The 13,613-nt window shown below is 52.6% G+C and overlaps 1 protein-coding gene across 4 annotated transcripts in view; it reads left to right on the top strand.

Annotated features, from left to right (window-relative positions):
* EGFR (epidermal growth factor receptor) overlaps positions 1 to 13,613 on the top strand; it is a 196,197-nt gene that overhangs the window by 163,995 nt on the left and 18,589 nt on the right. For all 4 annotated transcript variants that reach the window (XM_057731137.1, XM_057731135.1, XM_057731138.1 and 1 more), the window contains exons 19-20: positions 431 to 529; positions 6,585 to 6,770. In XM_057731137.1, the coding sequence (XP_057587120.1) occupies positions 431 to 529; positions 6,585 to 6,770 (285 nt within the window). The remainder of the gene's footprint in view (positions 1 to 430; positions 530 to 6,584; positions 6,771 to 13,613) is intronic.

The raw sequence follows: 13,613 nt of genomic DNA, 5'->3' as shown, positions 1-13,613 counted from the left end.
GGGTGGGTGGCACAGTCAGTCTGACAGAGGGTTGCCTATCACTGCACCGTAGCATCTGAATAAAGCCCAGCTCAGAACAGCTTCCCCTTCATTTCTTTTTCCTACATCCTCTTCGCATAGTCTGAATTTCAGTTAGGCCTAGACCCAGTATCTCAGAATTCTGGACAGAATGACTCACACTGACTTTGTAACTGGCACGAGCTTAGGGGTGTTATCTAACTACTCTGATTCCTGGAACATGATGGCTAAAGAGCTGCTGAGCTGTCCTGACTCCCAGCACCAGTGGCCTTAGGTGCAGGGCTGTGCTCAAGCCCCTCACCCTTTGCGGGGGGGGGGGGAGACGGTCACAGGTGTTGCCCAGCCAGCCCAGGAGCTGCATCTCACATGTATGACAATTGCCAACCAACGTCTTCCCCTCTCTTTGTCACAGGGACTCTGGATCCCAGAAGGCGAGAAGGTTAAAATCCCTGTGGCTATCAAGGAGTTAAGAGAAGCCACATCTCCAAAAGCCAACAAGGAAATTCTTGATGTGAGTTTCTGCTCTATTCGCTAGCTGTCTGCAGGCCTGAACACCAGAAGCCACCTTTTCCCGTGGCTGGCGGCACGCTGCTCTGTCTTAGACTTTCTCACCACCACGTTCTAAATGGTCACTTTTCCCATCTTTTTTTCCTTCTGGCTACAGTTGGTATGATTCTCTCTCATAGAGAAGACTCACTCTTCCATTCTGTTATTGCCCCAAAAAGGATGGAAGCCTCTGGTCCCTGGGCACCCACCAGGCTCCATCCCCGTGCTAGTGGCTTTACCCCTGCCGTCTCAGCGACCGCCCCCGGCAGGCCTGTGCTGCTGTAGGTGTTGTGCTCGCCAAGCCTTCAGTGAACAAACAGAGGTACAAAGCAGCCTGATGCTCAGGGTTGCGTGGCCAGGGTAGGATTCCAGCACATGGATACATTTTTTTTTTACATCGTTATTGGAGTATAATTGCTTTACAATGTTGTGTTCGTTTCTGCTGTACAGCAAAGTGAATCAGCTATATGTATACATATATCCCCATATCCCCTCCCTCTTGAGCCTCCCTCCCACCCTCCCTATCCCACCCCTCTAGGTCATCACAGAACACCAAGCGATCTCCCTGTGCTCTGCAGCAGCTTCCCACTAGCCATCTGTTTTGCCTTTGGTAGCGTATATATCTCAATGCTGCTCTCTCACTATGTCCCAGCCTCTCCTTCCCCCACTGTGTCCTCAAGTCCTTTCTCTACATCTGCATCTTAATTCCTGCTCTGCCACTAGGTTCAGCAGTACCGTTTTTTTAGATTCCATATATATGTGTTAGCATACAGTATTTGTTTTTCTCTTTCTGACTTACTTCACTCTGTATGACAGACTCTAGGTCCATCCACTCACTACAAATAACTCAATTTCATTCCTTTTTATGGCTGAGTAATATTCTGTTGTATATATGTGCCACTTCTTCTTTACCTATTCATCTGTCGATGGACATTTAGGTTGCTTCCATGTCCTGCTATTGTAAATCAGCACGTGGATACATCTGACTTTGAGACACATATTCATTTTGTTCCACCAAATATCTCATCTTTGAAATGGATTTTCAGAAGTGCCTAGGATTAACAGTTTGATGCTCTATAAGCTCTATAACCTGTTGCTCACCTTCTGTACATTTTCTCAAAATAATTTAAATGTTATTTCCAGTGTCTGCTGATTGCTGCTTTATGGAGTCTTTAAAATACTCCACAAGATTATTGTTATATGTTTTAACTTTTGACTGCACTGAACTTTCTCCACCTTCCCTGGACCCGCACTAGCCAGTGAGAGGGCTGCACACTGTTAGAAAGAGGCGGGATGAAGGGGGGGCCAGCTTGGAGCCGGGCCGAGCCCACCGCAGGCAGAAGCTCAGGAAGCTCCGGTGGACATACCCTCCGGGTCCCGGGGTGGATGTGGGTTTCTCTTGCTCTTGTCCCAAAGCAGAGCCAGTGAAAGAGAAGGTGGAGGGGCTCAGCAGTGAGTTAGGGAAACAAAGAAAAAGGCAAATGACTGCCTTTACTGACTCAAAAATCTAGAGAACTGAGTTCATCTTACAACCAAGAAGGACAAAGGTCAGATATAATATTTCCCCACTCTTGTATCTAACCCACAGAATATATAGCAAGCAAAGCAAACATGGACCTTTTGAAACAACATGTTTAGACCCTGAGCTTCCCAGAAGCGAACCCTCTCCACCCCCATTTCCTCCAGGCAGCCTCCCCTCCTTTCACTGAAGCAGAGAAGTCCCACGGCAGTATTTTCTACATGAAGGATGATGTATTAACACAGTGCAACAGAAAATCTCATACACTGATGATATGCTTATCAAACAAAGTTATCTTTCATTTTAACAGTTTACAAATTAATGTGGAGTGTGTTAACATAACGTCAACTCCTATTTACATAACCACAAGAAATACAGGAATCTGTGAAATCTCTTCACTTACAACCTCTAGTTCCTTTGCCTACCCTGTTAAAAAAGAAAATCTTTTTGCAGAATTGGCTTCCTTAAATTCGTTTTTTGCTCATTCAAGGCCTTCTAATAACTTTCAGAAAATGATATCGAAACGTGAATTTCAACCACATTCACTATGCAGGGTAACGGTGATTTTGAAGACAGTAGCTATGCTTTGAGAAGGAAGTGGTTTCACCGAAAAGGGCCCTCCAAGACCTCTAAACTTGGAGGAAATCTGCCGTTGAGGGACAGAGATAGGGTAGAAGACAAAGGAAAGACTTACAGGGTGAAAAAAAGCTCACAGTCCCATTTGCCTCTTGCCCTGCCTCTGGCCTGCTCTCCTGCTTACCCTGCATGCCGCCCCTGGTTTCGTCTTTCTGTTCTAACACCCATCCTGCGTCTGTTCCGGGAGGGCTGGCAACCCGAGGCCTCCTGCCTGCTCTTCCTGAACCTCCGTCTGCCCCACATACACAGAGCCCGTCCTCGCAGGGTGGGCACAGCCGTGGGGAGCCCCTGAGGGAAGGGAAGGCAGAAGCACAAGCCAGAGATGTGAGGGCCAGTTTCAACAGTGAGTCAAAGGCCAAGTGAATTCTGCAACAGGGCAGCCCAGGGGGCTGAGCGTGGACTTTGAAAGGCTTACACGCACTGGGAAATGACTCCAGAGGCCCGTCCTCTCATTCCCCCACCCAGGCCAGCACTGAGGTCCAACACGCACACCCTCTAGCCCTGGCACACGGGTGCCGTCCGTGGTGGCTTTGTTACTGGGAAGGTTTCCAAAATATCCTTAAAGTTAGGTATATGCCTCTCCTGAAGGAGTTTAAAGTCTAGTGGAATCCTTTTTCCACAGTCCTTTACATAAACTAGTTCACAGATGAGGGAGACAAGGAAGAAGGAAGGCCCGCAAAGTCATTACGACAGTTGGACAAAATAACAGACCGTCAAGGTCGCCAAGCCTCAGAGGCTCTCCTGCCACGTGACTCTGACCTCAGCCTTGGGAGCCTGCGAGCGTGGGCTCTGGCTGCCAGTCTGTGTGCCTGGTGGGGCGGCCGACCAGAGGTGGCTGGGGGATTCCAAGCATTCTTGCCGTAATCACAGTGCACCTTTGAGATGCCAAGATAAACAGCTAAGAACAAAGCTCACGTTAACTCCTGCACATGCTGAACAGGACCCAGGACCGGACAGCATCCCCACTGCGCCTGGGCTTGGGGGTGCAGGAGGGATGACCTAGTTCTGCGCTGTACCAGATTTTAACAGGAGCGGGGACCTGGCAGGGCTCCAGGCTCTGTGTGGCCCGACACCCACGCCCGTGCTCCGCTCCTTGAGCCCCAGGTCAGCTCTTCACAGCCCACAGCAGATGGGCCACTCAGACTGCTCTGCTCTGCAGAATTTTCTCCCCTCTAAAATGAGTACAGCATGTTTCCAAATCTCAACCAGATCTTGAGAAAAGAGGAACAGACAGAGGATTTCTTTGGTGTTATGGTTGTACAGTTTCCCAGACTCGGGGGAGAGACGTGATGTGTGCTTTGCTGGCAATCTCATGGCCTATTAATTTTTCCATAGACTTTCCAGTTTAAATTTGTGGCAGGCAACGGACAGAGAATGCAAAACAGATTTATATACGTGCTCTGTCTGTGTCATAAAGTCTAGAGCTTTCTGGTAGCCCACCCCCGAGAGCACTCGACTAGGCCTCACGGCATGTGGGGTGAACAGGGGACCAGGAGGGCAACGGCCTGGATGGGGGGAGACCCAGGAGCGGGCCCCACCCTGATGTAAGAAGTGTGGTCCCCAGTGGTCGTTCGCTGGGCCTCAGTTTCCTCTTCAGGCAAATAATGGCTTCAGAAGAAACCACTTGCAGGCCTTTCCCAGTTCTAACTTTTTTTTTTTAATTTTACTGATTGGCTGCTTTGGATGTTTGTTGCTCCGTGCAGGCTTTCTCTAGCTGTGGCGAGCGGGGACTACTCTTCACTGTAGTGCGCAGGCTTCTCCTTGCAGTGGCGTCTCTTATTGTGGAACACAGGCTTAGACGTGCGGGTTTCAGTAATTGTGTCACGTGGGCTCAGTAGTTGCCGCTCGCGGGCTCCAGAGCGCAGGCTCAGTAGTTGTGGCACACGGGCTTAGTTGCTCGGAGGCATGTGGGATCTTCCCCGACCAGGGTTCGAACCTGTGGCCCCTGCATTGACAGGTGGATTCTTAACCACTGCGCCACCAGGGAAGTCCCCCCAGTTCTTTTTATTGATAGCCCTTCTCAAAGATGAAGAGCTGTCTGAATGTCCAGAGTATTAAATACCTACTCTGCTGTTCAGCATCGTGATACTACATTTACAACACAGAGGAGGAAAAAGGCCGACTGCCGTGAAAGCAGGGTGCCTCCCGCTCAGGGCAGGGTTTCTTTTGTTAGCGGACGTGGCAAGATCTCGGATTTGTACGATTTCAGTGTAGTTCAACCATGAGGTTTCTGAAGCATCTCTGCGCACAGAGATGTGTTAGGGACCTCAGGAGTGACACAGTGGGAACAGGTGTGGGGGAGGTTGAGGTGATAAACTAGCCCCAGCTCCCTGCATTTCACACAGCACACCCACCCGGGGGGGGGCCTGAGAATTGGCACCTGTGGCAAGTTCTCAGGCAGTGCTGAGCCCGCTCTCTGGAGGGAAAAACTGCAAGATGCCAGAAGAGTTTAACTTAGATTGGCGGTCAGGGAGGCCCTCTGAGAAGGGGTCATCCAGGGAAAGAGGTGGGGGATGGGGGAGCAGAGAGAAGGAGGACCAGGACGCCTGTGGGAGGAGAGGCCTTGCAAGGCGTGGGGAGCTTCCTGGGAACAGTGAGGCCAGGGGGAGGGTTTAGGCCAGAAACTGGGGTCATCACGTTTGTGTTTGGGAATATGTAGGCATGCCCCTCCACCTGTCTGCTCTGTCACCCCATCACCTCCGGCTCCTGCGGTGCACCCCCCAGCGTCCCCCTCGGGTGCCTTCACCTGGCCCAGGCTGCGTTGGCTTCTGCACAGAAAGCCCACACCCCGGCCACAGCGGCAGCCGGATGGGCGAAGGCACCTCTGCACTTTCTCTTGGAGACCAGGTGGTCCCTTTTACGTCTGTAGGACAGGTCACCACCCTTTGTTTTCTAAAGGGAAAGAGATGGAGTTTATTGGCGGGAATTGAGGCTTCCCTAATTCTTAGACGAAAGCAAGGTCCAGTTGTGTGCATGGTTGTAAACGAAATCAGCTTCCTGCGCCCAAGGATAGCGGAAGGGTTCAAATGAAGTCTGTAGTCGTGGGTCTGTGACAGGCTCCTACCACGGCAGCCTCCGGGTTAGCAGGGGCGGGGCTGGGGGGAGTGGGTTCTGCAGAGAAGCATGGTTTTCCCTTCCCAAGACTGAGGTGGGGCATCACAGACCACCTCCTCAGAAATGAATCCGGAGCCACCAACAGAGTCTGCGATCGCTGTAGGTGTAACGTCCTCTGTCCGGTTCCGAGGCGGAAACGGTGCGCTGAAAGGGCTTCTCCGCTGTGCGTGGCAGTGGTGCCCGTGGTCCCGGCAGTGCCGGGGAGCTCCTCCTCTCTGCCCACCGTGCTCTGTGGAGAAGTGAGGTCCCCCTCCCTCGCCCGACCCCCCAGAGCTCTCACGATCACCCTCCACGGTGCCCGGTACCCATGGAGAGGGTACCGGAGTCAGGCGTGGGCACGTCATCACCAGGGTGTGGGGTCCAAGCGTGGTTCCCGCTGGCCCTGACAGCATTCTAAGCGGTGGCATCTTCTGCTTTGAGATGGAGGGTTTCGTAAGGACTCAGCAAGGCCCAAACATCAGGTCTCATTTTCACCCAACACTTTGCGGGTGGCGAGCGCTGCCTGGGCCTCCCTGTGGCACAGAATCCCCCCGTGCACTCAGAGGACGCCGTCTCCCCCCGAGTGCCTGGTCACTCCCCAGCCTCGCACGCGAGAGACCCTGCAGGAAGGTCCACTGCGCTATGTGTTTCGTGGGCCCCCTTGTCCTCCACATGTGCACATTTCCAAAGTTGAAATCATGTTCAGCGTTTCTGCCCGGAAGGGGTCTGTCTGCCTGTTCCTTTAGCCACGGCCTTTCCGATGTCCCCCCAGGAAGCCTATGTGATGGCCAGCGTGGACAATCCTCACGTGTGCCGCCTCCTGGGCATCTGCCTGACCTCCACGGTGCAGCTCATCACACAGCTCATGCCCTTCGGCTGCCTCCTGGACTACGTCCGTGAGCACAAGGACAACATCGGCTCCCAGCACCTGCTCAACTGGTGTGTGCAGATCGCAAAGGTAAGCCCGAGGCGCGCGCCCAGAGCGGGCGGCCCGCTCTGAACGTGGGGCGGGCGGGGCTGCGGGGCAGGACTGGCGGCCACTCCGCCCTCGTCTCCCGGGATGATGCGATGCTTAGTGACAGCCCTGAAGAACAGCGGCAACGGGGAAGTAAAGACAACCAGAGAGTTAGCAGCTACGGTCTCCGTCCTAGGGTTGCAGAGGGTTTGCCGAGAGGGTGTGTGTACGTGTGTGCACATGCATGTACACGGCATACACGTTTCTTTGTTCTGGATTAAACTGAATTGATAGTCTTTTGCGGCCGATCAGGGCCTGTCCCGCTGCACATTGAAAATCTAATTATTCAATTATATGCGCACGATTTTCTCCGTGTTGGGTGCTCTCGGTGTGGTTGATGCTAGTGTTCTTATTTCTCTGGCCCTTGTTTTTGTTATTGTTGTTGAACCTGGTAATTTGTAGCAGAGGAGGAGGTGTAGCTCTCACCCAGGCAGGACTTGATAACAAGGCCAGCAAACCAGGCTGAGGCTGTCAGGTGACAGGCTGGCCGGGTGGACAGGCAGGTGCTGGCTCTGATGTGCGGTGGCAGGAGGTGAACAGATGCTTCTGCTTCCTGGGGCTCCTTATGCGTCCCCCTGTCGACAGGCTAGATCCAGAGCGAGGGAGGGGTGAAGGGGCAGACAGTGGCCAGGTGGCCCCACCTGTGAGCGGAGGCCAGGAACAGAGCAGTGAGCCAGGTATTTAGCAGCTCATATGGCCTCAGAAGGACTTTTCTTTCATCTCAGACCTCTCCCTCTTGACCCCAGCACTGCATCGGTTATTTGCAGCCCAACTTGCTAAATTCTGTTTCTTTTGACAGCGGGCATACCTTTTGCTCAGTTGAATGAATGGGATCTGTGGGCAGACCCCACCCTGAACCCCCTCGGGCCCGGGGTGGGTGTTAAGAGCGTGTGGGGACCAGGGAGGCAGGGCGCCCCTCGTGCCCCAAGCCCCGTCCGGGTCCTGGTTGCTCACCTTACCCGGCGGCCGTGCAGTCGGTCCTGCAGATTCACTCCTGAGGATGCTCTGAACTCGCTCACTCAACCCCCAGCAGACATAGACGGTGACGTAAGACAGACGAAAACGTGTTCTGGGCTCCGCTCAGCCAGCAGCTACCCGTGACGCCACAGGACAGGCTCCTCTGGGGTCAGCGGTACGGGTGAGGCAGGCTCTCCTCCCGCATCTGAGGTGCTCCGCCGGGCTGGCAGCGGGAGGCTGCCCCACCCCAGCCCCCCGGGATACCAGACGACAGCGCAGCACTGCTCTTCTGGTGGCTGGGGTCACGGTCTCAGCCGCAGCCCTGGAGACCCCAGCACCCGGGAGTGGGGGAGCGCCTTCTCGGACCCCCACCCATCACCTGCTGCTCTTGCCATTCGCACAGTCACAACCCTGTCACAGGACGGACGAGACACGTGGCCACTGTCAGACCGTGGTCCTGGTGGAGCCTGTGTGCCTCCCATGCTGTGGTTTCCTGAAAATGCTGGTTGTTTCTATGTCTGACTGTATTAGTTTCCTAGCGTTGCCACCAAAAATCACGACAAACTTGGTGGCTTACCGCAACAGAAACTTATCCTCTCGTAGTTGTGGAGGTCAGGAGTCCAAAATCAAGGTGTCAGAGGGCCGTGCGCCTCCGAAGGCTCTAGGGGAGAAGCACTCCTCCCTCCCCAGCTCTGCTGGCTCCTGGCCTGTGGCAACACCTCTCCCATCGCTGCCCGTCTTCACGTGCCTCCTTCCCTAGGCCTGAGTCCAGATCACCCTCTCTCTTAACAGACACCGGTCATTTCCTAAATCCAGGGTGATTTCATCTCGAGATCTTTAACCAATTAGAACTGCAAAACCCTGTGTCTAAAGAAGGTCACATTCTGGGGTTCTCGGTAGACATGAAATATGGGAGGATGTTATTCAGCCCAATACAGAGGCTAGTGGGGGGGTCGTTAGTCCCAAACAGATTTCACTGAATATGGAATTTTTCCTGGAGGTCTACTCATGTCCTGACTCCTGTCCCCAGAAATTCTTCCGTCGTCTCTTTGCTGATTAAGACAGGAGCATCACCAAAGTTCTCCCCCTCCACCCCAGGCAGTCTCTATTACCTTGGTTAATTTGCTTTATTTTTTTTTAACACATCTTGCTACCTGGGAAGATCCGGTTTGTTTACTTGTTTACCTGAAACTGGGAGGTGAGCTCTGTGAGACCCAGGCCCGGCTGCCGCCCCCGTCGGGCAGGACATCCAGACTCTGCACGCCTGCAGCCGGCTTCTCCTGCCCGGTTGATGAGACCCAGCTCTCCAGGGGGGACCGGATATTTAGCTTCCTAATTATCGTGTCAGTTGCAGCTCCACTAAAGTGACTTTTTATGTGATGGGACACATAGCCTTGGCAAGTTCTGCCCGATACAGACCTGGGCTTGTGACTTCGGGGGTTCACATCTCAGTTCTGCCTTTTATTAGGCCAGTTGTCTCTCTGCACCTGGTCTCTGTGGCTGCAGAAGGGCCTCTGCCGTCTGTCCTTCCGGCAGCGAGGATGGTGCCGGGTAGCCTCCATGAGGCGCCCACTCAGGCCCTAGTACACATCCCATGCTCACTCCTCTGGTTTTTTCCCCATATTTTGACTGATTTAGGTTAGGTTAGTGACTAAAATCTAAGCTGAAACGTTGTTATTCTATTTCTATATAGACTTTCATCCCTTAGAACAGCGTCTCCTGTTTCCGGTCTTCTCTCTCTCTTTTTTTTTTTTAAGATTTATTTTATTATTTATTTATTTATTTTATTTTTGGCTGCATTGGGCCTTCATTGCTGTGTGCGGGCTTCCTCTAGTTGGGGTGAGCGGGGGCTACTCTTCGTTGTGATGTGCGGGCTTCTCAGTGCAGTGGCTTCTCTTGTTGCGGAGCACAGGCTCTAGGCGTGTGGGCTTCAGTACTTGCAGCACGTGGGCTCAGTACTTGTGGTGCATGGGTTTAGTTGCTCCGCGGCATGTGGGATCTTCCCGACCCAGGGATCGAACCCGTGTCCCCTGCACTGGCAGGCGGATGCTTAACCACTGCGCCACCAGGGAAGCCCACCGGTCCTCTCTTGTTCAGGAGCTTTTCCCCTCCTCTCCTTGGCAACCCCACATTCAGATCTTCCTGCCCACAAGACTCTGCATAGACAGAAGTTTACATGCCCCAAAATCAGCCTCTGCCAGTATGAGGAAAAACAAGCACCTGACCACCACAGTGCCCACCGCAGGGCGAGTTCAGCTCTGCCCAGGCCCTGATGGGTCATGAGTTTCCAAAGTTCCTGAGTTGAATCTCCAGGGCCTGAAAGTTTTCCAAGATAGTTCTTTATGTAACGTTATCAGAATTTCACCTTGTTATTTAAATCCTCTGCTCTGCCTGTTGTGCTTTGTTTAGGTTCGCTTTCACCTGAAGTCCATTCACGTTGCAGCTGTTAGCTTTTGTATGCGTGGAGCTGCTTTCTATTTCGCAAGAGAAACCTAAGCCACTGCACTTGAATAGCTGCAGCAATGTGGTGTCTGTGCCTGCAGGGAAGGGAAAATAATTGTTGTAGAGAGAGAGATTTGCTCTTGCGTTAGTGACTGTTTACCTAAGTATTAAAAAATTTTCTCTGTAAAATTTAGAAGTGAAACTACCCAGAAACATTTAGTGGCTGACCAGAAACTAAACTTGCTGGCGTTTCAAGGTGGGATTTATTGACTTATAAATGTCCTCACTGATTCACAAAGGCACGGGCTCTCTTGGGAAGTTTTCCAATATTGATGGAGAACTGGGTACTGGTACTCATGTTTATCATCCTGGCCAAACTGCTAAGAGGACAAATAAAATTGTATCACGGGCAGGAGGAAAAAGACACAAGCCAGAGGCAGCCTGGGGGCGGGGGAGTCTTGCTGGGATTGGGAGAGCAGAGACGCCCTTCCACGCAGGGTGAGAGTGGATTCTAGACTCTGGTCTCGGGGTCTGTGGAGACGCCACCTGCTCCCTCATCACTGCTTCCTAAGCTCTGGCTCGGGAAGGTACAGGGAGCTCACTGGGAGTAACTTAGGTGCTTTAGAACATGTGTGCGTTCTTTCTGGCTACATAAACCAGCTGGTAAATCCCAAAATAATGAGCTGGAACAATAATGTCGTAAAATGTTAGACTCCAAAAGGCGCCGTCATCAGTTCAGTTCAGAGAACACCACTGCCGTGCAGGGCTCTTCCCCTTAGAGCACCGCAGAGCACGTGACCGTGAAGTCCTGCGTGAATCAGCTGTCTAGACTGTGACTAATTTAACAGTGTCACACACCTTTGGGATAACAGTGCTTTCTTTCACCTAACCCAGATTAAGATCTCACAGAAGTAAGTTTTTAGAAAGATGATGTAAGTTTCAGGGACTTGACCAGGCCCTGGTGAGATGTGAAGGTACCAGCGGCGGGGGGGCCATCAGAAAGAAACTGATCACAACTTCATGAATACCAGGCTATGCCTAGTTCATCCTATAAGATGAAACAGGATAAGGCTGAACTTCAAAAAACAAAAGGATCCACTTTTTAAAGATACTTAGTTTGGTCTAAATTCATTTGAAAAAGCCCCCAGGTGTCTTCATTGTTCACACGATTATAGGAGCTCTCAGGGCGTGTGAACAGCTAAGAGAAGGCCCGTCCAGATGACGAGAAGAAGGCGGTTCTGCCTCTGATGTAGCAGAGCGTCCGGGCCGCTTGTGTCTGGTTCTAGGCACCACGTCATGACACCCGCGTTGAAGAATTATAACCTGGTCACGACAGATGGGCGGGGGTGGGAGAGAATGAAAACCCTGCTGGCAGGGGGGCCAGCAGAGGGGCTGTCATCCGTCAGACGCACTTGGCCTTGGTGAGAGGGCGCTGACCGTCCTGTGCACGGCCTCCCGTCTGGGCCCGGGTGGCCTTGGCACCCAGGTCTGCCCCCTCCCCGCCTGGCTTTCCTGTGCTCCAGATCAGGACTCCTAAAGGTGAGGTTCCAGGCAGCCCCCGCCCCGCTGACTAACTGTGCAGCCTGGGGTGGTGACTCAGCCTCCAGCCTCCACCCGCAGGGTGGGAGAGGACGCCTCCTAGGAGCTGACTCACCTGCAAAGCACGCACCTGCATACAACCCTGGGCAGCAAGGCCGCAGACAGGGACAGAGCCACACAGCAGATCCAGCTACCAGATGTGTCAGTCATTTGGAGTATTTTTTATTTATTCTTACATTGTTCCACAAGATTACAGTTCACAGCCTAAATGACCACTTTTATACTACATCGTAATAAAGCCAAAAGGTACTGTACTATTAAAGCCCAGTCATCCCCTCTTAGACATTTCACTTCCTTATTTCTTGAGCATTTATCCATCAGTGTCAGGCATCATGTGAAATACATACATAAATAAGAAACTTTCTCATCTCCCCCAACTCACAAACAGGTGAGGAAAACAGATCCATACAGAGCTAATGGGGCAGCAGGAGATGAGTGGGTCAGAGCAGGAGAGCTGAGGGACCAGACTCCCAGAGGCTGCTGTGCAGGTCACCTGGGGACCAGCAGGCGCTCAGACAGGCGCCCCGCACCCTCAGGAGCCTGGACGTGGCTGTGGTGCTGTGGACGTGAGTGAGGGCCTGTCGCTGTCCTGGGGGCCGTCTGAGGGAGCACTGAGAGGTGACCTAGAGACGCCGAGGGCTGATGAGGGACGAGGGGCAGGCGGGTGGAGGGGAAACCCCTCAGGAACCTGCAAGTCCAGCTTCATCACGAAAGCAGGGGGGCCACATGGGAATTAATTCACGGTCAGATTTTTTGGGACGTGTAGCAGGACACGGCAGCGGCCTAATTCAAGGTCATGGCAGAAGGGGTGGAGAAGAGAGGATGGATTTGGCATTTAGGAGGAAGTGATGGCAGTCACAGCACCGGTGGGGGACTCTCACTGGGCACCGTCCTAAGCCCTCCATGTGGAGGAACTCATTTAATCCTCTGAGTAGCCCATTGTACGAATGGCGAGAGTGCGGCAAGAAGTGTTGGAGTAACTTGCCAAGGGCTCGAGCTAGTAAGTAGCAAAATCCAGATTCCACCCAGGCATCCTTGCTCCCAAGTCTCTGCTTTTCCCCGGCACTTGATGTCACGGGTCAGAGGGGAGCCACAGGCCGGTGAGCCTAGCAGGCCTCCTGTCCCCGCACAGCAGGAGGTTGGTGTCTGGAATAGGAAATTCTGACCCTTTCCTGCCTCTTCTGAGGGCCGGGGTTCAGTGGTGTGCAGGCCATGCTTTGCTTTACTCTGCCAGAACCCTCTACCAACCCCTCCACTTCCTACCTCTGCCATCTCTGTGGTCCCCAAGTCAGTGCCCCACCCTCCTCCCCCCACCCCCACGTCCCCACGTCCCCACACGGTGGTTGAAAAATACACTAGAAATGCAGCTCATTCCTGCCTCTCACGCTGGGCTCCTCCTAAGAGTTGTAGGATGCTGCAGTGCCTGGGAAAACAGTCTGTGAATGTCAAAGCCAACCCAGTCCTTTCTTCTTCCCTGGCTGTGGTACCAGGAAAGTCTGTAAAACCCTCGTGAAATGTCCCGTGTCTCCTGTGCATTCAGGTCCCAGGGTGGCTCTTCAGATCCTCCCCCCCCCCCCTTTTTTTTAAGAATTTATGGGAATTTTTTTTTTAACATACAATAAACTGCATTTAGTTAGAGTGTATAATTTGGTATCCCAATCTCCCAATCAGATCCCCTTTTAATCTCAGTATTGCAACATCCATCCTAGCCGTCCTGTGTTAACTAACAGAACAAATATGTTCCGTTGAATTGAAGTGAGGATTCCGAGAAGAATCGGGGAAATGCGT

This window comes from Hippopotamus amphibius, chromosome 4, assembly GCF_030028045.1.
Source record: "Hippopotamus amphibius kiboko isolate mHipAmp2 chromosome 4, mHipAmp2.hap2, whole genome shotgun sequence".
Taxonomy (NCBI): Eukaryota; Metazoa; Chordata; class Mammalia; order Artiodactyla; family Hippopotamidae; genus Hippopotamus; species Hippopotamus amphibius.
This window is presented reverse-complemented; position numbering and strand designations above follow the sequence as displayed.